Below are 25,665 nucleotides of genomic sequence, written 5' to 3'. Positions count from 1 at the left end.
TAGAAAGCCTATAAATACCCCTTTAGGGGTTAGGGTTTCGAAGTCTTTCCATTCTCCTTTTCAGTCTAGAGAAAATCCTAGTCTCCATGCTTAAGATCTCCACCATCTCAATGCCTAGACACAAGGAAGAGTCATTGGACGAAAGATCATAGTGTTTATAAGATCCATTATGACTTTAGAGTTATCTACATCGATTCGAATTGATCTGGGAACATCCAGATCGAAGGTTTGTGGGTTTATTCTCTAGATTTATGTTTTCTATGGTATCCTTATTGTTTTTGAATACCTGTTTATCTGCTACGATATATTTAGAGAGCTTAGGATAAACTTGCATGCACCCTACACGATCCAGGGCATGGGAACGGAGTAATCTAGGGTTCCCAACAATTGCAACTATCTCCTTGAATATTTTCTAACAAACAAAGAAGATTTCATCCTCCATGGCTCTAAAATTTGAGATCCCTTTTTCCATTTCACTAGTCTTAAGAGGTGGGAAGAACTTCTACAAAAAACATTTTATGATCCCACATTTTCACATGCGTTTTCACTTGATGGTGAAACTCGCTTTTTGTTTGTGAAAAACCAATTTTATAAATAACGAAGTAGCCACTTATTTTCGTTTTATTTTTTAAAAGATTAAACAAAATAAGAAAGAAAAAACCCAAAAAATGACTTTTTTTTTTTTTTTAGAAATGTCTGTCTTTGAAAACTCGAGTCTAAGTCTAGGGGTTAGGTTACTTATCAGGAAGGTACAGTGAAGAACTATAGCACCTCTCTAAGCCCTAGAAGCTAGGTCTCTATTGAGTAAGTTGAAACAATTGCGAAAATCAATTGGTTGATTCTTGGATACTATGAACTAAATGAACACATCAACACAATTCATTAATTTAATAGGGAAAGGCGTACCTGGTTTGCATTCCATGCTCTTTCAGAAAACATAAAATTTTAAAATAGAAAACAAAATTACATTCTAAGCAATCACATACTCCATAACAAGTCGTATCTAATGCCATACAATTTCAATATAACCAGCAAGCACTAATAAGTAATATTCAATCACAACCTTTAATTTAAATAAATGTGAAGAAAAAATTTGCGTACCTAGTTTAGCATTTTAAAGTGCTTTCATAGAAATGAGGTTAACTCACAAATAATAGTACTGAATTCAAAAAAGAATAAAAAACTAAACTTATATATAATCAATGTCAAATTTACTTGCAAGTGAGTTTCTGTACAAAAAATATCAGCAAATAGTCAAAACAGGGTATTCTACAAAATAAATCTAAAAAAAAATATCTAGTAGTTAAGTTTTATCATGAAAATTTTCAGAGAATATTTTCTATACGTCTAGTTTATCATCCTAGTGTTTAAATTAATTAGCTAGCTCTCATTTAGTACCAGATTTCATAATGACATCAGTAGGTTCAGAACAGAGCATTTTGCTAAAATATTCAACAATTGATTTTTTTTTATTAACTTGGAAATGTCCTTAAATCATAAAAAAAAAAAAATCGTAAAACTAGCCTAACATGTTTATTTTGAATGAAAAATAATCACAAGGAAATATTAAATTCGTAACATATTTTAAAATAAGTAAACTTCCTTTAGCTCCAGAAGAAAAAATTATATCTCTCATTTTAGAAATCGTTTCTTAATATTTTATGTGTCAAAAATTAAATTTAGTAAGTCTAGATTAAGAAAAAAATATTCAATGAATTTAGAGAAATCGTTTAGTAATATAATTTTTCATAATAAAACTGAGTGTCAAAAATAAAAAGGGAGCATAATCTTTTGAAAGATTGATTCATATATTCTAATTGAAAAATTATTTCTGACTAAAATAAAATCTTAAAATTAAATTCAAAGAGTCTATAATATCATGGAATGATTACAAAAATTTTAAGGAGTCCCTAAATGGTAAGATTATAAGCAGTCAATAGTGTCAATAGAAAACCTTATTTTTGAAAAATTTTTGTATGTAGGGATTTATTAAATCCCATTTTAATCTACATGAATTCATTCATAAAGAATCCATTAGTTAGAACTATTAATTTTAATTCACGTATATTTAAAACCAAAATTCATTTTTAAAACCTTTCAAAGTTGCATACCGAATAAAAATGGGCAGCATTATTCTTTTTAGAAATTGAAATTTCATACTTAAAAAAGAGACTAAGATAGGTTTTAAATATAAAAAGCAATCAATCCATTATAAAAGAGACTAAGATTGATTTTGTTATGAATGAGGTATAAAATCAAATTTCAAAAAAGAAAAATGATTCACATATATTTTTAAATTTTGATTACCAACTAAATTGTAAGTGTACATGTGTGAATTATTTTAGAAAATTAAGATAAATCAAAATCAGGAGAGTTTATTCAAAGCCAATTTTCATGTGATTATCCAATGGCTTACTAGATGAAAAGAAATTTTGGAGAAAAAATTAACTTAATCTCAATCATAATTCATCAAGCACTTTGTAGTTAATCGCTTAATTTCCCAAATATCAAATTTTAACAACACTCATGTGTGGCCCAATTCGTCCACACCCAACAGAAACTAACAAGTATTCAAAAATTATAAAATGAGAAGAGACCTAAATAAAGAAGACAATGTAAAGTATAAGTTAATGATGAAAAAATAATTTACTTACATCAAACTAAAGTAGAATCCAAACATAAAATATCCATTCTACTATTACATGAACAAAACACTAATTCTCTCAATAATGTTCATATAATTAATTCAAATTTCATGTAAGAGTTGACAGTAAGATCATTGGATTTTTTTTTTCATCAAGTGGATCATGCATCATTATCTTTACCATGCATTTTCATTAAAGAAATTCAATCTCTCTATTCTATTTTCTATTGATTTCCAATATTTATACATTTAAAAAAAAAAGAAAACATCACTGTATCTCATTTTTTATTCAACTTCCAACACCTATTTCCATAAAAAATGTATCTCTACATCTCATTTTCTATCACATTCTAACATGCATTTCCATATATAAAAAAAATTAAATCGATATATTTCATTTCTATTGAATTCTAACATGTCTTTTCCATAAAATAGAATAATGATGAAAAATAAAATGAACAGCTACTGCATTTTAGTTTTCATTGAATCTCAATGCCCATACACAACCACATTAAATCTCTATCTACTTTAAATAAATAAAAAAATGACACAAATTGTTATCAGATCACAACTAGCTATATTGATTTAATCCATATATATCTCATTAAAGAAAAAAAATCCAAATGAAAGACCATTAATAATGATTCTCCAAAACTAGCTGAGCATATGCATGATCCACTACACTGATTTTTAATTCTTTCATTTGGAACTTGAATATTTAAAGAACCTTACGTCAAATCTGATTACATGATTTCAAACTAATAGAATTAAGGATAACTAATCTGTAAACTGATTATGGAGATGGAGAAAAACTGTCGCACACAAAATTGATTTGGAAATGAAGACGATGGTGATGAAAGATTTTGGAGAAGTCTCAAATGACCATTGATATTCTGCTAGTCCGATCTAAGTTTGTCAATGGAGGTGTATGATCGATGATATTTCCAATTGTAGACAAGATGAGGACCAAGAAATGGTGAACAAAGGTTTGGAATGATAAAAAGAAATCTCCCGTGATGTTGAAAAGAGTAGTAATGCAGGTGTGATCTCTTGTTCCCTCAGAAAAATAGATATCCAAGGGAAAATGGCGATTCCATCTTTGTCTCAATATCGGTGGACTGCAACGGTCGTGATGAATATTGTAGGAGTGAACTCAATAAACGTACCAGCAAGCTCTCAACAGTAGTGAGCTATTTCGATAGTGACAAACTCCATTGGCGTGCTAGCAAGATTTTAACAGTGGTGAGCTATTTCGGCAGTGAAGAACTCTAAAGACGCACTAACAAGCTCTCAACAGGAAGAAAAAACCCAAAAATCTCTTTATATTGATGGAGAACTCTCATCTCATAGTTGTTGAAGCCTCTAGAATGGCCACCGTTATTCTTTCTGGTATGATCTCTATCTTCCTGCAATCGAAAAGATTCTCTTCTGAAGACTTCTCCTCAAAAACCGCTTCACTGGATGCATGGCAATTAGAGAACGTGACTGACATGCTCCCTTGCATGGCTTATGGTGATCTCTCTCACGTGCAGGAGTTCCGGTTTTTAACTGGTCCGTTTCAAATCCAAGGTGTTGTAAATTTTCAGTGAGTTTATGTGAAGCCGACTCACCAACTCTCCAATCATACTCTGCCACTGTTGAACCAAACTTTTCTCCAGCCATCCATCAACCAACTTGGCAAACCGAGGGTCACTTACAATGAAAAACTGAGTCTTATGATCAAATATCAATGGCTGAGGATCAATCATTCTAGTTCTCATTCTTCCTCTCAGCCCATGAATCTTCGGGTTGAACACCGTGGACTGAACCCCTATTTTCACCAAATAAAGAGCACAACTGAGACCCACTTTTCCTCCACGGATGATAGCAACAACGAGGTCGTTGGATAGCGGAGCAGTGAACATGACCTACTCTTGGTTGAAAGATTTCTTGAGAATTGATTTCCAAGAAGTGTCATACGATGATTTTCTTGGCTTTATGGGTGTCACGACCCAAATTCCGGGCGACCCAAAATTTGGCCCATGACCTTAGGTCAAAGGTTTAACCCTAAGGGTTCCTCTTAATCCACGCTGGTAGTCAACCAAAACGCTCTGAATTTTTTTTTCTACACATACATCATGCTAGAGTTCCCACCAACTAACAATATCCCAATCACTACTCAAAAGCAACAAGATATAATAATTATCATTACAATCCAAAAATAAAAGTTTACACTTAAACAATTTAATCAAAATAGGATCTCATTACAAATCCATAGTTCACAGTTTACTAATACAAGTTTTAATACAACAAACACAACAAATACACCACTCCTGAAGTCCTCCCTGCCCTACTTGTGGATCCTTAGGAGTTATATCTGCATCTAAAAAGATGTAAAAAGGAAGGGGTGAGCATTCCACATAGCTCAGTAGCGTGCCTAACACCCAAAGGGTTAATGGGGATTACTAAGTTCCAAAGAACACAAAAGAAGCATCTCAATAGTATTAATCAAGCCACATAATTTAATCTCTAATATTATACACAATTCAACAATATTCAACAATTAAATGAAATGCATATGAACGTGTGACACATAGTCATATAATGCTCTGTCGTTCTCGGGCTTTCATCGAAGGATACGCGTCCACACCCAAATACACTCCCCATTCGGAGTCTTCTCGAGGTAAACTTTTGGGTCTTTCACTCTAGGGATCTCTCTCACTTCTTAATTCGCCTCACACGGGCCTTTACTTTTCATCACTATTCATTTTTCTCTTTCTTTTGCCATTCGTGCACTTTACACAGTTTTTATCCTTTCTTCACACAACCATGATGCAAATGCATGCCATAAAGTTAATTACTCTCATTCATATGTATCACCAATATCATCAGAATTACAATCATGCCACAATTCCAAAATTTTTCAACAATTCCAACATTCCCAATAATCCAATACAATTATTTTCCCACGATAACATCATAAAAAATATTCCAACAATTTCTCAAAAATTCACATATCAATAAATTATAACTTATACCACAATTTTATAATTTTCCAACCATTTCAATAATTTCCAATAGTCAAACATGATTATTTTTCCACAATAAAATCACAAAAAAATATTCTAACAATTTCTCAAAAATTCACATATCAATAAATGATAACATATACCATAATTTTATAATTTTTCAACCATTCTAATAATTTTCAATAATCAAACATTATTATTTTTCCTCAATAAAATCACCAAAAATATCCCAACAATTTCTCAAAAATTCACATATTAATAAATTATAACATATACCACAAATTTATAATTTTCCAACCATTCCAATAATTTCCAATAATCAAACATTATTATTTTTCCACAAATTTTAACAACCCAAAAATAACCATTTATTAACCAAACAAAATTTCCTAAAATCACAAAAATTCCAAAAAAGTTCCCAATCATCTAATAAAATTCTTACAGCACAAACATTACCTATTTAACTCAAAATAACAAGATCTACAATTTTTTTCCAAGGAAAAACGCATTTAATTAAAGTTTTAGGGTTAGATTTCCTTACCACAAATCTACGAATCAGACCGTTAAAAACAAGATCAACCATTGTAGAATTGTTCCTCTCGTCGAGTAGAACACCCCCTCAAATTTTCAGGCGAAATGGATGACGTTCAGCTGTCCAAACTGCCGGCCATAGATCCGACGAAAATTTTCTCCCATGCAGTGCTAAGCCTCCTTCCGCCACTTTCTTATTTCATTTTCTTTTTTTTTTCTTTCTTCTCAACTCTGACGCCCATCTCACTATATATATATATATAATATTATTAAAAATACCATGCACGTCCTTTTCTCTTAATAAATTAAAACCATTAATCTTCAATCCACCTTATGTAATTATGAATTATACCCACTTATGATTTTCCACCTCATGAAACATACTACCGTATTCGTAATTTAATTTACTACAGGCCTGTTCTTCAAAAAGTATAATTTGACAATAATTACTTGAAACATTTATATATATATATATATAATATTATTAAAAATACCATGCACGTCCTTTTCTCTTAATAAATTAAAACCATTAATCTTAAATCCACCTTATGTAATTATGAATTATACCCACTTATGATTTTCAACCTCATGAAACATACTACCGTATTCGTAATTTAATTTACTATGGGCCTGTTCTTCAAAAAGTATAATTTGACAAGAATTACTTGAAGCATTTTTACTCCGAAATTCACTTAAAACATAATATAATTAACTATTAATAAAATTCTATTTTATAAAAATATAAAATAAATAAAATAATTTTTCATCAACCAAAAAGTTGAAATTTGTAATAACCATTAATTTTACCAATATTTATTTACCAAAAAAAATTTAAGTAATATTCTAAAATTTAATTCCATAAATTAATTAGTAATTCAATTTATAAAAATCAAATTTTTAACTCTTTGGTATAACTTTTATTTAATTTACTTCATTTTTCAAATTATTCAATCGCATCAAAATTTCAAAAGTTAAATTCATAAAATTCACATTTAATTAATTTATCCCTTTTGTATATATATAATTTTTTTTCTAAATTCACATATCATAATTTACTCTTTATTTAATTTCAATTCAACTCCGATTAATGTTTCATAATTCTATAAAGTTAAATTCCAATTATAAAAACCAAATTGATTCATTATAAAATTAAATTCAATTTCTTTTTAATTATTTATTATAACAATTTGATATAATATAAATTTTTACCATGTTTTTCTTACTACGACCTTTTTGATAATTACCCGATAATAATTAAATTAATTCCCGTAACGTACTTAATATTCAAATTTTTCTCCAAATCTAAATTTAATTTCTAAAATTCCTATTCCTTACATTTGACGTGATAGATTTTTCAAACTATTGACTTTTGACCAACTTTTCCAAAATCTCTTCTAATTAGATACAAACACGTGGATCTTCACCACTCTTTTTGACCATTTGAGCCACAATTTTATGAAAGATTTTATGCTCCTAGAATCTGATGTGTCCTTAAAAACCCAAGTATTACAATGGGAGTGGGTTTTTGGCCTTGCATGGGACTTGCTTTCTTGGGATTGGGTTTCGATTGGGAGCCAGAAACTAGGGTCAGAGTCAGGGTCTTGGGGAGTGTAGTGAAGAAGGTGGCTATTAGGGGTAGTGGTGAGTAGCAGTGTAGGCAAGAAGGTAGTTGATGGATGTGAATGGGAGAGATGGATAAAAGAAAATGGATATCTTGTTGATGCTTTATGCATGGTTTTAAAGTGTGATTTTGGGCAGCTAGGAATGGAGTTGTAGCAAGAAAGAATAATTGATGGGTAAGAGAAAAATGGGGCCTCAACTAATGGCTTATGCATGGGTTAAGGTGTGTTTTTGCGAGAAATGAAAATACGCCTTTGGTGTGATGTTTGAAGGAATATTTTTAATTATGGGTGATGTAGACTTGAATAATATGGTCTTGGAATGCATGGGGTTATGATGGCTTGGTGGATTGATAGATAAGAGACTTTGGATGATGATCGAATCAAAATTCTTTATTTAAAATATGTAGGATCATATAAGAAACGGAAAGAATTTATTGTTAAAATCTACAAATACAATATAGATAATATATTTATTATCAATAAAAAAACATATTTTCGTATTATTTAAGCATGGATTTAATAATAATATAAAAACTCAAACTCTTATATTAATTTACAATTTGTGAGAATATTATCTCGATATGGTTATTATTAAGAGAAATAATATATCTTATTTTACATTTGAATTTTGAATTTAGTAGTTATAATAAACTTGAATTTTAATTTTAATTTTATGGTTAATGGGGTATTAAAAAGAATGTCATTTTAGCATAAAAACTTAAAATATGCATCCAATAATCATAATACATTAATTCTCAATTTACCCATTTAACCATCTTGATTTCTATAATTTATAAAACAATAATAACAAAAATAATTGAATCAAATTAAATTATTTTCATAAAAAAAAAAAACCTTTCTTAATTAAATACCAAACCTTCATTGTACATTTAAAAAAAAAAAAAGGAATTTCTTATCAATTAATCCAAATCATGAATTCATCTTATGACATTAAGGTTTTTTTAAAAAAATCTAAACAAACCTAAATGTACTATAAATCAATCAAAAATGAAATCCTAAACTAAGAATTAAAGGGTCACTGTAGGCAAAGTTGGGATCCACTTAATTTCTCCAAAATATCTCACTAAAAATAATTCCAAAAACTAGTGATCGACATAGTCTCAGTGGACCATCAATAAGGGCTTAAAAACAGCTTAGTAGATGACCACAATTGCACACTAAAGCATCGAAGGATGTAGGAGGGCAATGCTAGATGAAATATGCCAAGATGAAAAAATAGAGGGTCTACACACTGATTGTAACACACCCTAATTCTATAGGGTCTAAGACTATTTAACAAGAACTTGGCTTTATCCTTCACTGTCAAGAGAAAAAGTTTCATATAGAGGATCTCCAAAGAGATGTTGGCTTCTTGAAAAGTTGACCAAATTTCCTCCAATTCCTTGATATGAGAATATGGGTTTTCATTATCATTTCTCATAAAAATGGGTAAGTAAGGAACCAAATGAGGCCACATGGTGATATGATTTTGATTTGGAGGTATGACGAAAGACAATGGTATGCTCGACCTAGGAGAATGGATATGCTCTCTCATAGTTCTTTGTCCTTATATAGGCACTTATGACATATTGTTATTGTTGTTAAATCCCTTAGGGTCCCCCATGTTTGGTTGAGATTCTTGAGTTGTTCTTTGAAATTTGCCTGAAAAACCTTTCTCCCAACCAAGCATAAAATAAAAGAAAATTATATTGGAATAGAACAACTAAAATTAACGAATATCGAATATTAACTAAATAAAAGAAAATAAAATATAAAAGGAAACTAAAAGAACTAAAACAAAACAATACACTTTATCCCGATTATAACGATTGCCAATCCTTAATAACGATGCCATTTTCTTGACCACTAATCTTTGTTGTCCTGAATATTAAACCTAAATTACGTAATAACTCTAACTATAAAAAAACTAGAGATAGAATTACTACCACTTTTGCAATACGCCAAATATGGTCCTCTAGGACTAACTTATAAAGGTTGTCAAAACTAGGTAAAAAAATATTACTTTCTTCCTAATTCTCTAAATTAAGGATGTGTAAAATTAATTCAATTGAATTTAAGTTTACTAAAATGAACCTAATTAAATTGTAAAGAAATTACTCATTTTTAATTCAAGTCATCAAGATTGAGGTGTTCTATGATTCAACTTCAGGTATAGATCATTAAATGAAACAATGGTGTATATTTTAATTAATCTTATGGTATTTAGAATGCATGAATGAGATTAACCTAAGTTCCATATCTGAGAGTTGATTCATGTCTTAAATTTTATTATTTTATTCCATTTTAGAGTACCTAATAGATGAATGGATATGAAATCTAAGTCTAAGTATAGGATTTTTAGGCTTTTACCACTCTATGTATATTTCTCTTAGAGTAGGTAACAATGGAAAAACCTTTGATAATTACAAATCAAGAATTATCAAGAATCCCTATTATCAAGGAATGTGAGATTGTACCTAATGGGATTAAGCCTTAGAAAACATGACATAATATAACAAATTGAGATTCGTTTATAAATTTATTTACTCTTGTTTCTTGTTTTCCCTTTTATCCCATTTACATTAATTGGATATCTAAGCATATATGTTCATTCTTCTTATATTATATATGACTAGGGTGTATTAGGAGTTATATAATGGATACAAGTCATGGGTTCCTTGTAAGTAGATAAGTTATCCACATTCAGTTCATGGATTTGAGCAATTCATGGATTTCGAGATGGGTTTCCAATGGTAAGTGCACTAGTGTATGTAATGCACACTAGATAAGACCTACGGTGAATCATGATGTAAGACTATCGATTGTCATGATTTACCAAGCTACTATGACTCTCAACCTTGAGAGGATTTTGAGTCTATGACAGCCAACAAGAGGCTTTGACCTATGGGTGAGATCCTAAGGTGGTCACAATCCTTAGGGATTGGATCATTGTTGATTGAGGTTGGTGGCAACACGTATTCTCAATAGAGGCACTATGATATCTCATAGGATTTAAAGAAGGTGTCTTCTTAGGTGATCCAAAGAACATGTGATATAGAATTATGATCATAAAATTTCATTTATTAGAAATTTGACATATGTTCTCTAGAGTTAAAGTATATCAATTGATCACATTATAAGTGAGATTGTAACTCAATGATTGAATAAGTAATCTTGATAGGAGATAAAACTATCTTATTATATTACAAACACTAGTTCATGGAGAGTCTTCATGCAGTGGATAATAGGTCATGGTCTTGAGCTTCATCTCAATGTTATTTGCATAAGATACTAAAGTGCAAATGTTTCCCTATAATAGGATGTTGAATCAACTTGAGAATTGGATAATCAAGGAGCCAATACTCTTATGGGTTCTAGTGGCCCTCACTTTGAGCTCATGTACCATGATGTCATAGGTTATAATAGTTTTTATTAACTCTAGGCTTACTCCTATATATAAGGGCGTTTTGGTGATTACACAAAGTTGAATAGGAGATAGTGAACAAGGTCTTTAGATTGGGCTAATTGATTAACCAAATGGTTCTATATGATTAATTAATCAATTAAGACCTATTTTACGCTAGATTAAGTGACCTAAGCCCATGTAGGTTTAAGTCACTTAAGCCTAGTAGAGGAACCCTATAAATACCCCCTTAGGGGTTAGAGTTTCCATTACTCTTATGAGAGAGTCATCTTCCACCTCTAAAGAGAGAGACAACCAAAGTTTTATTTCTTCCATTGCCTACCCTTTAGAGTGCTAAGATTGTGGTTAAAGTCATTGAGCGGAAGATCTTTGGTGTATGAGATTTTCGGATATTTCAACCATTTTCTTCACTATGTGGAATTGATTTAGGAATATCTAAATCACAGGTAAAGTTTTCTTTAACATTGCTCTTCTAGATCTTGTTAATAAAAATTGCATTTTTATGCTTCCGATGCTAGGATTTAAAGCAATAAGGAGTGTTCATGTGCCTAACCTGAACCTTGGATAAAGAATGGAGAAATCCAGAGTTTACTATAATTGGTATCAGAGTCATAGATTAAAAAGAAGCATGATAGAACCTTTCTAAGGTGTGTTAATGTTGGGATTGGACCCGAAAAACAAGACATGATGTAACAAAGTCAAACTTGACTATCACCTTACTATCATTTTATATATAAACATTGATTTGAGCATTCAACTCATATCTCTTACACTTTACATGATTTGGGTGCATTAGGAGTGCATAGAGGATACAAGTCATGTGTTCCTTGTAAGTGGATAAATTGCCCATAGTCAATTCATGAATTTGGGTAATGGAAGAGGGATAACTTGTCTTGGCCATCTGAATGAGTTTCTCATAGTGAGTGTTCTAGTGTATATGATGCACACTAGATAAAACCTATGGTGAATCATGATGTAAGACTATCAATTGTCATGATTCACCAAGCTACTATATTGCATAGTTACTAGTTCATGGGGAGTCTACATGTAGTGGATAGTAGGTCACATATTCGAGTTTAGTTTCATTATTATTTACATATGGTATTGGAGTGTAATTGACCCTCATTAGTGGAATGTTGAATCAAGTTAAAAATTGGATTATGAGGGAGCTAGTACTCCTATGGGTCTGAGTGGTCCTCTTTTTGAGCTCATATGCCATTATGACACGGTTTATGAAGGTTGGATTGACTTTAGATTCAATTTTGTAAATAAAAGTGTTTTGGTAATTATGTAGGGTTGCATAAGGGATAGTAAAACAAGGTCTTTAGATTAGGCTTATTAATTAATTAGATGACCTTATGTGGTTAATTAATTAATCAATTAGGACCGATTTTAGGCTAGATTAAGTGATCCAAGTTTTTGTGGGCTCAATTCACTTAAGCCTAGTAGGGGAACCCTATAAATACCATCTTAGAGGTTAGACTTTTAAGAGACAATCATCTTCCACTTTTAGAGAAAAAAAGAGCCAAAGCTTCCTCCCTTCTATTACCCATACTTTAGAGTACTGAGATTGTGGTTTGAGTCATTGGACGGAAAATCTTGGGTACACAAGACCTTCAAGCATCTTATTCACCACCAGGAATTGATTTGGGAACATTCAAATCTAGGTATAAGTACTATATCTTGAGATCTTTATCTTAATATGGTTTTTTTTTATAGTTATATGTTTCTGCTATAATAAATTTATAGATACCCAAGGATAGATGCATGCACTCTACGAGATCCAGGGATAGGGAAAAAAGTAATTTGGTTTTCCCAACAAAACATTCGATGTCTTCCTTCTTTCTCCAAATCCTCAAAAAAGAAAAATCTCTAATTAATTCTTTCCCTAAAACTTAAAATTGGAGATTTTCTAGGAAAAGTAAAAAAAAATAATATATGGCATGCTCTTATTAACTACTTATTTCCTAGGGTTGATGGAGTGCTTAAGACACAATTCTCGAGGTGAGGGAAACCAAATTTCAAAATGGAAGTGAGTAATTTTGAAATTGGGGCAAATTCAAAATTTCAAAATTAGGGCAATTTCAAAATTGGAGTAATTTCGAAATAGATTTTGAATTTGAAATTTGGAAATTGGGGTAATTTCGTAATCCATTTTGAAATTATAAGTTAAACTTTTTAAATCATTATTTCAAATTCAAAACAACTTTTAAATTCTATTTAGTTGTCTTCAAATGGTCATAACTTCTTCGTTTTAGCTCCAATTTGCATACTGTTTAAAGCATTGGACTCTTAACTTCTCAATATTCAAAATGATGTACGATTTGTTCAAAACTAACCTTAAAAAGTTCTTCAAAACTTATGTCAAATTTAAGATATGTGTTGTTACTAGGTTTGAATTTCAATTCCCATATTGAACTTTGAGGTATGTCCTCGAATCTTCTTGCTTGTTTTTGCTTTCTTTTCATGTCTCTCCATTGTATTCATTTCTAATCTCTCATACTATAAATTGCTCCATTTGCATTTGTTGTAGTTATCACCATGCTTGAGAACTCTTGGAACTCCTTGTATGCACATTAAGCTCCTTCACTATCGTGGATAAAAGATGTTCTTATAACTTACATCATTTTCATCTCTTAAATTTGGATTTTAACTCAAGATATACGTTAGAGTCATGGTTAATGTCTTAGTATTAATCTAAGTTAAGTGGGATGAATTAAATTTTTTATCACATAATTCACTCTCTAATTATATCATTAGAGTACAAATCGTGGCTCTAATCAAACTTTCGAGTATGGGATGTCATAGAATGGTACCAAAGCTATGTATAGGATATCATATCATAGACTTAATAAGCATAGGTTGATATGGATTAGAATGAAATATGTACTATTAGAAATTCCTAGTGATCCCTCTTGATATAGTTTAAGTTACGATATAAAGCAATGTTTTCAGAATCGGACTGGTAATTGAACCAGAAAAGTTATCGGTTCACGGTTCACTAGTCGGACTGACGGTCGAACCGGTGACATCATAAATATATATTTTATTATTTATATATTATAAAATTTTAAAAATTAATAAATTCTATCTAACTTGGAAAAATAGGAAAATGATCAAGCAATGTAAAGTTCCTTTTAATCATCAAGCAATGTAGTAAGATCTTGCACGCATGAAACTCAGAAATGATAAAAAATATATATGAGAAAATGGGCTTCAGCCTGTGTGTATCCATCACATCTATCAATAAGTTGGTAACCCAAGCCATTATTTGATTTCAAGTTAAGGATTTACCCCAATTAATGATGTCCAACAGCAAATAAGTTGAAATAACATAACAACGCCGACGAGGGTGGGAGGTTACCAGCCATGAGGGTAGGGTGAGGGGGCGGGGAGTTTTCCAACGCCGACAGGAGCTGTCTAGGTGTCACGGGCCGCCGATGGGAGCTGTTTGGGTGTCGCGGCACGCGGCGCGTCGGTGGCGAGTGGAGCAACAAGTCGCAGCTAGTGCAGGGGAAGGAGAGAGGGTTTGGAGTTGTAGGCTTGTAGTTATATACACTTCAAAACAGAGTCATTTTGATGCTGTTTTTTTTTTTAAAAAAAAAAAAAAAATTCAATTCAATTGAACCGGTCGGTTCCCTCCAAACCGGCCGGTTCATCCAGTTCATCGGTTGGACCGTCGATTCAGGCGGTCCGACCTTGGTTCAATCTAAATTCGGTCCAATTGATCGAATCGGACCGGAACCATGATCGACCGACGGTCGGACCGGTCAGTCCGATCTAATTTTTAAAACATTGATTTAGAATTATGCATGATATTTCATAAATTGGAACTTTTTGCTAAGTGCTTAGACTCAAGTTATAAGGGGCTTATAGAACTTTCTATCATAAATTTTCTTTGTCAATTGTCCGAGGTCTTTGGATAGAGAAACTTGAGGTTACTTTAGAAATAAATTAAACTTATATTAATTGCACATAAAATTATTGGAAGTTTGGACTTTTTCAAGAGATTATAAGCTATGATTTTTGGTAGTTGAAACCCTTGAATAGAACAAAAGTTGTAAAAATGTCACTTCTTAGGGTAGTTTAGAAAAATAGTTAGTTTGCTTTGAGGCTGGACCAAAGACTATTCAAAAGAATAACTATTTTAATCATTTCCCTTTAATAAAAAGTTTAAATTGATGCTAAATTAGATGTTTAGCATAGTTTTCCTTGTTGGATTAAATGTATTGAATTTTGGAATGACTATCATGACAAATTATTTCATAGACTTAAATTAGTGATTTGACTTATGATGATTGCAAGAATCTCAATATTGAGAGATAGAAGAAAAAGTAAGCTTGTCGACCAAATAAGAAAATAACCTGAAAGCCTTTAAGGAATAAGGATATCTTTTAATCACTAGTCAAATTCATCTTTGAAGAATCTATAAACTTATGAGAGCATTTGGGGATGATGGTAATAATCTCATGAGTAAGAAAGGGGATTGAAAAAGTAAAACTTATTATGGATAAATGTTTATTATCTTGAAACTAGCCATAATTAAGTTATGTTCAATTTTGTTTATAACCTCAAATTTTAGAACTTAGAGAAAGTTTATTTGTAATAAATAGATTTCAAGTGTTCAAAATAAGTGGGTATTTGGTAAATCAACTTAATAACTTAAAGTGACTTAATAACTTAATTTAAGTCATTAAGTAAATTAACTATTTTTGGTAAAATAACTTAATGGTATTACTTAAAGTAAAAAATAACTTTAAAAAAATAAGTAAAAACAATTACCTTATTATTAAGTTTACATCTTCATTTTACTTTTTTACTCTCATTTGCCCTAATTATCTCTACGATCTCTTTTACTACTTCACAATCTTCATTGTTACTCGACTTTTTTTGCCCTAGTTATAATTTATGAGGATAAATATGTCAATTTGATGATTCAAAATAAATTTTAAGTTAATTTTATCAAACAATCTTAATACTTAAAGTAAAAAATTAAGCAATAAATTTTTAAGTTAATAACTTAAACATAATTTAATTTAAATTCAACTTAAATCATTAAGTAATAAATATTAAATTTAATAAATTTTAAGTCAATAAATTAAATATAATTTAATTTATAGTCAACTTAAACTATTAAATAATAAATATTAAGTTTTACCGAACACCAAGTGTTTTAAGCTTTCTTAATGATTTAAGCTAAATCAGGGGGTTTTTTTTTTATTGTTGACATTTGGACTCTAAATATGATTATAAATTCAAACCATATTACCACATAGAAGATAATTGAATTGATTGATGACTCAAAGCATCATTGAGGGCTTTTTTTTTTTTTTCTTTTTTTTTTAAGCTTTTGTAGGGAGGGAAGAATGTAATACCTCGAAATTTAGGGGTATTTTTGTAATTTGAGAACTTATAAAATTATTTAAGACATTTTGATAATATAAGTTTTAGTTGGATTATGTTTGAAATTTATATGATTTTGATTCCAATGTATCTACATAGCTATTGATTTTTGGTATTACATCTTTGATGCCATGAGAAACCCTAAAAATTGGGTCAAATAGTTCATTTGACCAAGAAAATATGTTTTGATTGTCCGTTGAATGCAAGCAATACCTAAAATAGAATGTATACTTTGATTCAATATTTTCAAAATTAGATAAGTTATTAAATCGAAAAAATTATCGATTCATAATTTACTGATCTAATCAATGGACGGACCGATGATATTATAAATATATAATTTATATTTTATTAAAATTAAAAATAATTATATATATATATATATATATATATTAATAACATTTCATTTTTTTTTATATAAATGCATTAATACATCAAATTATGTTAAATAGAGTATGTATAATATTTAAATATAAAAAGAAAAGTATAATACTTAATTTTATCCATGTATCTACTATTTATGAATTTTATTATTTTAAAATTTAAAAAATTATTATATTAATTAATTCATATTATTTTTATATTTATTGTTAATAACTATTATAAAAATAAACATGAATATAAACATTTATATTTTTTTCAATGTATCATATTATAAAAATTTGAAAAAAAAACATTAATATAATAAGTGACAATATATTTATTAACGCAATTGTGTAGCACGGTGGTTACCTTGTTATTTTGAGAACCTTAAAACCCAAGTTTAAATTCTCTCCATGCGCCATGCAGAATTTCTTTTCTTTATAACCACATCCCATCCCACATCGGAACATCACAAGCCTTATAACTTGTATAAATTTGCTGCAGTTATAGCTGCGGAGCTAAAGGCTTGTTGGGCAAACGGACTAGAAAGAAGGGCAGTTTGGAGGAGGAAGAGGAAAGCTGGAGATAATTTTGTTCAAAACTACATATTTGATCGGTTCCTTTTTGCATGCTAGAAAAGAAATAAATTAATTTTAGAATTTTAAATTATATTAAACAAAAACATAATTTATATAAAAAAAAATATTGTAAATGTTTATTATTTATATTTTAAAATAAATATTTATTTATTTTTATCCCAAATCAGGATTAAAAAATAAAATAAAAAATCGGTGCTACATGGAAGGGGCATATAAGTCATTTCAACATGCCTCCATGACATGCAAGTGGGTATCCCTAATCTGCAGCCACGTTGAAATGCGGAATTTCACCGCATGCAGTGCATGTGTCAGGACGCAGACGCGTGTCTTCATATCTCCGCCGCACACCCATCTCCCAACCTCCTCAATTCACCTCTCCAGTGGATTCGGCCCTGCAAAGTTTCTGATCCAAACAATGGTACTCATGGGATTCACTCAACCAACCAAGAGGCGCTGTAACTGAGGCTGCTGTGTCCCGGTTGGCTAGCTATTCATAAGGTATATGCTTATTTGATTGTTTTTTTCTGTTTGTTTTCCTGGAAAAATGAGGGAAAAGCTATGGGAATTGGGTTATTGTGATGACCAAGTTGGTTATCTGAGCTGGGTTAAAGTGGGTTTTGAGTTTTGAGTTTTGATTTTCTCTTGTTTTGATTGAATGCTTCTGGTTTCTCAGCAACCAAACAGAAATTAGGGTTTTTTTTCCCCTGAAGAGACTGATGAATTGATTCTCTAGGCTTTGTAATGTGGGTCTAATGCTCATTTTTCTTCTGGTTTCTCCACAACTTGTGGTTTTTATGGGTGCTACGTGGTGGTTGTTTCAGTCTTCATTTTCTCTGGTTTTGATTACTTCTGGATTCTCAGCAACCAAGAAGAAAGTTAGGGTTTTTCTTGAAAAGGATCATACTAATTAATTTTATGAGATGCGTGAAGTGAGTTTCATTCTTGCCTCAGCCAGTGTTCGTGTTGCCTCCGGTTTCTCAACGACCAAACAGAAATTGAGGTATTTTTTTTCTTGAAAAGGCTGATGCTAATCGTCTGACCTAGGGAATGGTGGTTCCACTCTTCATTTCTTTTGTGGTTTCTCAGCTACTAAACAGAGAGTGGGTTCTTCTTGAAAATTCTCATGTTAATTATCTGAGTTTTTGATCGTGGTTTCAGTCTTTTCTGGTTTTGGTTTCATCTGGTTTCTCAGCAACCAAACATCAAGTTGGGGTTTTATTTTAAAAGGGTTGTATAAATCATTGTCTGAGCTAATAATGGTGGTTTACTCTTCATTTTTCTTCTGGTTTTGTCAGCAACCAAACAGAAAATCGGGGTCTTCATCTAAGCTAGGTAATGGAAATGTTTTCAATTTTCTCATTGATTTGCCACTGGGTTCTCAAAAACCAAACAGAAAGTTCGGGTTTTTTCTTGAAAGCACTCATGTTAATTAATTGTCTGAGTTAGGTAATTGTGGTTTCAATCTTCATTTTGGCTTGCTTTATTAACTACTGTTTTCTCTGCAACCAAACAAAAACACTTGGATTTTTCCTGAAATGATGATCAAAATCAATCATCTAAGCAATGTAACGGTAGTCTCTGTTTTGATTTTCTCTTGTTTTGGTTGTGTCTGGTTTCTCAACAATCAAAGAGAAAGTTGCGTTTTTTCTTGGTTGTGAAGGTTCATGTTAATTGTGTAAGCTGGGGATGACGATTTTAATCTTCATTTCTTTTCTTTTTGCCTTATTACCTCCAATTTTCTCTGCAAAGGTTGGGGTTCTTGAAATGACTGATCAATTTTATCATCTAAGCTAGGTATTTTATAGTCCACTATTTTCTCAGTGTCCAAACAGAAACTTTAGGGATTTTCTTGAAATGACTGATCAGATTAACTCTGGCAGCGGTTTCAGTCTTAAAAATTCCTTTGTTTTGATCACCTATGAATACCCAGCAACCAAATAGAAAATTGGGGTTTTTTCCTCATCAAGTTGTTTGTTCGAGGTAGTTAATAGTGGTCTTGATCTTGATTTTCTCTTCTTTTTTTTTTTTTTTTATTGTCTTTGATTTCTCAGAAATCAAACAGAAATTTGGGGGTTTTCTTTTAATTTAGTAAGAAGCTAGTTTATGGTGATATCAGCTTTATTTTTCTCATGTGTTAACTCCCCCTGGTTTCCAAACAACCAAACAGAGAGTCGGGATGTTTCTTGGAAGATTCATGACAATAATCTAAACTAGGTAACTGTGGTTTCATTCTTCATTTTCTCTTATTTTAATTGCCTCTGGGAAAGTTTCCCAGCAGCCAAACAGAAAGTTGGTCTTTTTTTTCTTGAAAAGACTCAAGTTGATTATCTGAAGTAGGTAATAGTGACTTCAATCTTTATTTCTCTTGTTTCATTCACGACTGGTTTCTCAGCAACAGAACAGAAAATCGGGCTTTTATGTCTTGATCATCTAAGCTAGGGAACAATGGTTCAAGCTTTATTTTATGTTGTTTGGATCACCGCCAGTTTCTCAGCTGCCAAACAAATAGTTTGGTTTTTTTCCCCCATTAAAAGGCTCTACTTAATTAATTGTCTAAACTAGGTAATAGTGGTTGAATCTTCATGTACTCTTTCTTTTTGTTGTGTCTTGTTTCTCAGTAACCAAGCAGAAAGTGGAGGTAATTTTCATTTCCACAGATGGATGATCCAGACATGGAATCAGAGATTCAAGATTACTCATCATCAGATGGAAGTGACAAGATGAATTGGATTCTGGACAAGGGATTGATGCTGGGGAAGAAAGCTCTGCTCACAGGTATTGTGATCTCATCTGTACCCTTTGTTCTCCCTCCATTAGTGGTTTTCTCGGCTCTTGGGCTGGCTTTCTCAGTCCCTTCTGGGCTTGCTGTTGCCACCTATGCTTGTACCGAGAAGATCATGAGCAAGCTGCTCCCAATGCCCAACCCCCCTCCCCTCGCTTTAGAGTATGTGGAGGAAATCTCTAGTGATGAAAAAGAAGACGACATGGGATTTGGAGGAGAAATTGATATGGGAAAGGAGGAAGACAAACTAATGGAGGATACAAAAAGAGGAGTTGAGGTGAGGATTGAGTTTGTTGACAAGGGTAAAGAAGAACAGATTGAAGGGAAGGTTTTGGTGGAGCAGGATGATTTAGGGCCAGAAAGCATCCTGAATGACGAAGTGGCAGAACCAGTAATACAACTGGGTGGGGATCAGCTTGTGGAAGAAAGCAGTTATGAGGAGGATGTTGGTGATGGCATACCAAAAGAGGGTGAACAGCCATTAGAGAACATCGATGTGGGAGTTGAAGAAAGCAGGGATGGCAAGGTGCACAGATTAGTGATTGTATTTGAGAAAAATGATAGCAATGTTGAAGAAATCAGGGATGAACATCCAGAAACTGAGATACCCAGAGTTGTGGTCAAAGTTGAGAAAATGGATGAGAGTGTTGAAGAAGGGGAGACACTGATTCAAGCAGCAACAATGGCTGACATCATAGATGAGAACAAACTTGCAGGTGAGACAACGGGATTGCTTGAAAGAATCAGGGATGAAGGTAAATCAGTGGAAGAGGCAGAGCAGCAGGGGAAAGGTATATCAGGAGGAAATCTGGATGAAATGAGTGTTGATAATGTTGCAGAAGCCGAGAAACAGATGAATGATGGAGTAGAAACAATAGATGTCAGAAGCATTAAGGACGAGGAGCAGAGACATATTGTATACAAGAAGACCATGGTGGTAATAGGAGGAATGGATGTCGATAACAGTGTAACTGAAGATTTAAGGAAGGAAAATGTGATTTCATCAAATGCAGATGTAAGAGAAATTGCAGATGAAAGTGGGTTCGATTTGTTCGATGACAAGAATGAAGCTGTTGAGCAGTACCCTCGTAGGGTATGCGGTGTCCGCATAGGTAATATTCTAAAAACAGATATTCATTATTATTAGTGCTCACTCAATGATCTCTTCTGTCATAGCGTTAAATTCGGGTTATTCAAGCTTCTGAGCAATCTCCAGGATTCAGAGGTGAAAATGGCAGAGATTTTATACCCGAGTCCAAGGTTTTGTCAGAGATAGACAGCACTGTGAAGTCCAATGAGGTCAGTGCTGATTTTTTTTGTCTTTCTTGGATAAACCGTGTTTCTGCTAGATGGTTGACTGGAAAATGAAAACAGATGTAACTGTGTTCCTGCTAGATGATTGACTGGAAAATGAAAAGAGACATTAGTCTTATTTGTATTTCCTCATGTTTAGTTGTCATTCCAAATAGGTATTAGGGAGAATTCTAGTCAAGAAATTTTTCGAAGCATGATCTGGGAGTTAACCAGATGACAAAAGCTTGTGTGAGATTTTCTGGGTTCAGTAGGATTCCACCACAAATCTTTTCCTCCTCCATTTGACGCATACTGGTTTCTAACTGAATTAAGTTCTTTAAGGCTCATTTTGTTTTTCTTGCAGCGGTTTCTTGGTATAATCATCATTTAGAAGATTTTCTGAACCGTCATGGATTTGTATTATTCTGAATAAATCCCAAAGCCCTGGGCCTAAAAGTTGTTTCCATCCTTGCCCAGGTTGAAGAACAGCTTACTAATAGTATGGATTTGGTGCAGGAGCAGGTGCCGGAGAGCGAAGAGAAGATATGGGAACGGATTGACGCAATGCGGGCAATAGTGGGATACAAAGCCCCATCCAGCAGAACATGCGTGGAAGAGCTGAAGGCGCTGTACATGTTCACGGGCGTGGAGCCACCTCCCTCATTCAAGGACCCCTCTGATCTGATGGAAGTAAGCAGCAGGCTTCAGTTTCTGATGTCCATAGTTGGAGTGAAGTAGAACTTTGTTGGCCTTATACTTTGTTTTCAGTAGTTGTTTTGTGGAGGAGAGTGTGTTCTTCCTATGATGGATTTGGATGCTATTCTGTTAGAACACTCTTGTCTGGAGATTCCTAGCTTTGTAGGATGTGGGAAAGCCATGGTGTGCTGCTGTTTGTGTGTTGGCTTAGGAGAAGCGCAGCGGCCATTATTTCGGCCACAAATGAAATACTACAGTGCATTTGGTAGTAATTCTAAAAAACGTTTTTAGTGTATTTTTGATAAAGATTTTAAGAAGTGTTTTTAGCATTTTCAATATTTGAAAAATTTTATTTTTCTAGTGTTAGAAAAATTAAAAACACTTCTTATAATCACTGTTAAACACACTCTTAGTCTTTCTAATATTTGAAAGATAAAAATTTTCAAGTGTTACAAAAATGAAAAACATTTTCTAGAATTACTACTAAATTGACTCTAAGAGCCCATTGCGGAGTGATTTTAAAAAATAATTTTAAGCCTTAAAAAGTGTTTTTGATGTGAAAAGTGTTTTTGAAGAAAAATACTGTGTTTGATAAAATTTAAAGAATATTTTTAAAAAATTTTAAAATTACTTGTTAACAATTTTTTTGTAAGATTCATGAGTTTAATTAAATAATCATTGCTAATAAGAATACATCTAGTAGTAGATGTTAATTCATTGGGATGATGTATTAATGTAGAAATTAAGGTCTTATTTGATAACTGTTTTTGAAAATAGTTTTTTAGAGTAGTTTTTTAAAATTGTTCTTTAATGTTTTGTAGAATAAAAGTTTATTTGGAAATTTAAAAAATTTTAAATTTGTTTTTAATATTTTAAATATGTTTTAAAAATAATTTTATATCTAATGCTTTATTTTGAGGGGAAATCATGTAATCATTCATCACCCAAAAAGATATGGGATTTTTAGAATTTTGTTTTTACCTTTTTAATTTTAGTGTAAAATAGGAAAAAATATTGTCAATTCATACACTTCTTTTAAATTTGTTTCACAATTACCCTCAAAAGTAAAAGACAAAGTACACACCGCTTTAATACCACTTGTTGATAAGTACATGTATAATTTATTTTTCTTATTTCTCTTCCATTAACTCTCTCACACATTTTATTTACCACTTGCCACGTTCCCACTTTTTTTTTTTTCATTTTTTTTTCCTCTCTTGCCAACATAATCCATAGTCACCTATTATATTTTTTATTGTTATTTTTTTCCTTTTCATTTGATATTCTTTTTAATATGCTCATGTATTTTTTCACAAAATTTCTTTAATTTTAATTTTTTTTTTACTCTCTAATTTCTCAATATTTATTGATATTAAACTTAAAATGATAATATATAATAAATAGTTAATATAAAAAAATAAAATAAAAACAAAAATATATAATGAACAAAAATGAAAATATTATCCCACAAATAATATACTTGATGATTTTAAATATTAATTATAATAATACATTTGATAAATTAATGTTTAAATTTAAAAATTCTATTTTCTATTATTTAGAGGTTTATGATATAATATTTTTTATATTAATGCTAAACAAAAGATTTATTTATTTTGTAAATTCTATTTTATTATTTATATTAATTTTCTTTTAATTTTTATTTTAAATTTATCATATAAAAATCACAATAAGTGATAGTACTTTTATCTTTTATCTTATGATTTTAATTTGACCGTGGATCTAACTTTTTGTTTAATTAAAATATTTAATTTTTAATTAAAATAAAATATAAAAGAAAATATTTTTTCATAAAAAAAATTATAGTTAACCTTTTATATTAATTTCATAAAGAATAGGTACATCCTTAAAAAAAATAGGTAAATTCATACCTAGGAGAACCAAGACCCCTATCATCCTTATTATGGTCTATATATTCCTTTGGGACCCTCGATAAGTGATTAGAGATCCTCGCCCACCCCAGAATGAACTTTGGAACCCTAGGTACATTCATTCTTAAGGGAACCAAGACCCCTATCTTCATTCTCATCGTTCATATATTCATTTGGGAACCCTCGAGAAAGAATTGGAGGTTGTTCCCCACGCCATTGGAATCCAAGGTACATCCTAAAGACAATTTAGTACATCCAATCCTCGGGCTTGCTATTAGGACCCCTGTATCCCTTCTCATGGTTCATTTGATCATTTGAGGACCCTAGGTACATCCTTATGAGGAATGGATGAACATCCTTAATTTTACTTTTTTTATGCATACATATATATGTGTGTGTATATATATATATATATATATATATATATATATATATATATATATATATATATATATATATATATATATGTATATTCATGACCAAAACACTTACATCATTTATAAAATAAGCATAAATTATTTTATTCCCCCACCTAGACCCCATTAGGTATTTAATTGCTTAAATATAAATTTGTAAATAACCCTGTCAAAACTAATTACTTATAACAATTGTCACAATCACACCATTAGTCATCATATATTAATGCCTCGTTTAGATTATGAACAATCCTAAGTTTGCTTCATTAACACTTTATGGTATGACATTAATGTGCTAAATATTGAAATGTACTGTCTATACCAAACATCACACAATGCATTTACTTTTACTTATTTATTTGTTAGGTACTTATTTGATATACAATATAAGTTCAGGTTCCACCTTTGTTAGGTACTTATTTGCATTTACTTTTACTTTTACATGGGTTGACCACTATTTTCCTCACTATCCATGTTTTAAGGTTATAATGTCCACATTCGAAGGCCTGTCTATGAACTAAAAGGTCGATCCTTATTTTAGCTACCGACCACTTCAAACAAAACTAATAATATGACTAAGGGTCATAAGCTAAAAAGGGTCAACCCCTACATGAAAAGGTCGACCACTATTATGCTTACCAGTTAGCAATCTTTTTTTCGTATTAAGGTTGACCTCTTTCTTCCATAATGCCCACACAAATTCAACCATTCTTTACTACAACTTATTCCTTCCTTTTTCAATTCAACTACAACCCATTTGAAATTGACAAATTTTTTTGAAGAAAACTATTCAAATGATTCATAGTATAATACCATTAAAGGTGACAATAATTCCATTTATTATTCATTTTCATCTGGTCATGAATATACAAAATCTATTTTCCCCTGATGATTATAAAATATAACTCAACCACCTCATTTGGATCAATAACATAAAACTATCATATAACCATATAAATACCAATTTTTTTTAAAGATGTACCTAAGGTTCC

At 31.3% G+C, this 25,665-nt stretch overlaps 1 protein-coding gene across 15 annotated transcripts; it reads left to right on the top strand.

Annotated features, from left to right (window-relative positions):
• The first annotated feature begins 17,849 nt into the window (after window positions 1-17,849).
• On the top strand, window positions 17,850-22,701 carry LOC100251233 (uncharacterized). 15 transcript variants are annotated; one of them, XM_059736358.1, is made up of 6 exons: window positions 17,881-18,092; window positions 18,416-18,594; window positions 18,890-18,926; window positions 20,252-21,488; window positions 21,575-21,675; window positions 22,186-22,701. In XM_059736358.1, the coding sequence occupies exons 4-6, from the start codon at window positions 20,252-20,254 to the stop codon at window positions 22,405-22,407; spliced, it is 1,560 nt and encodes a 519-aa protein (XP_059592341.1). In that variant the 5' UTR covers window positions 17,881-18,092; window positions 18,416-18,594; window positions 18,890-18,926; the 3' UTR covers window positions 22,408-22,701. The 15 variants fall into 15 exon arrangements, 14 of the variants coding, with proteins under 14 accessions (XP_010649266.1, XP_019074727.1, XP_010649269.1 ...); XM_059736363.1 differs by lacking the exon at window positions 18,890-18,926 and having other exon boundaries at window positions 21,593-21,675; XM_059736359.1 differs by lacking the exon at window positions 18,890-18,926.
• Window positions 22,702-25,665: the final 2,964 nt, after the last annotated feature.

The sequence above is a fragment of the Vitis vinifera genome, chromosome 4 (assembly GCF_030704535.1).
Source record: "Vitis vinifera cultivar Pinot Noir 40024 chromosome 4, ASM3070453v1".
Classification (NCBI taxonomy): domain Eukaryota; kingdom Viridiplantae; phylum Streptophyta; class Magnoliopsida; order Vitales; family Vitaceae; genus Vitis; species Vitis vinifera.
Note: the sequence above shows the minus strand (reverse complement) of the source record. Positions and strands in the feature narration are given on the sequence as shown.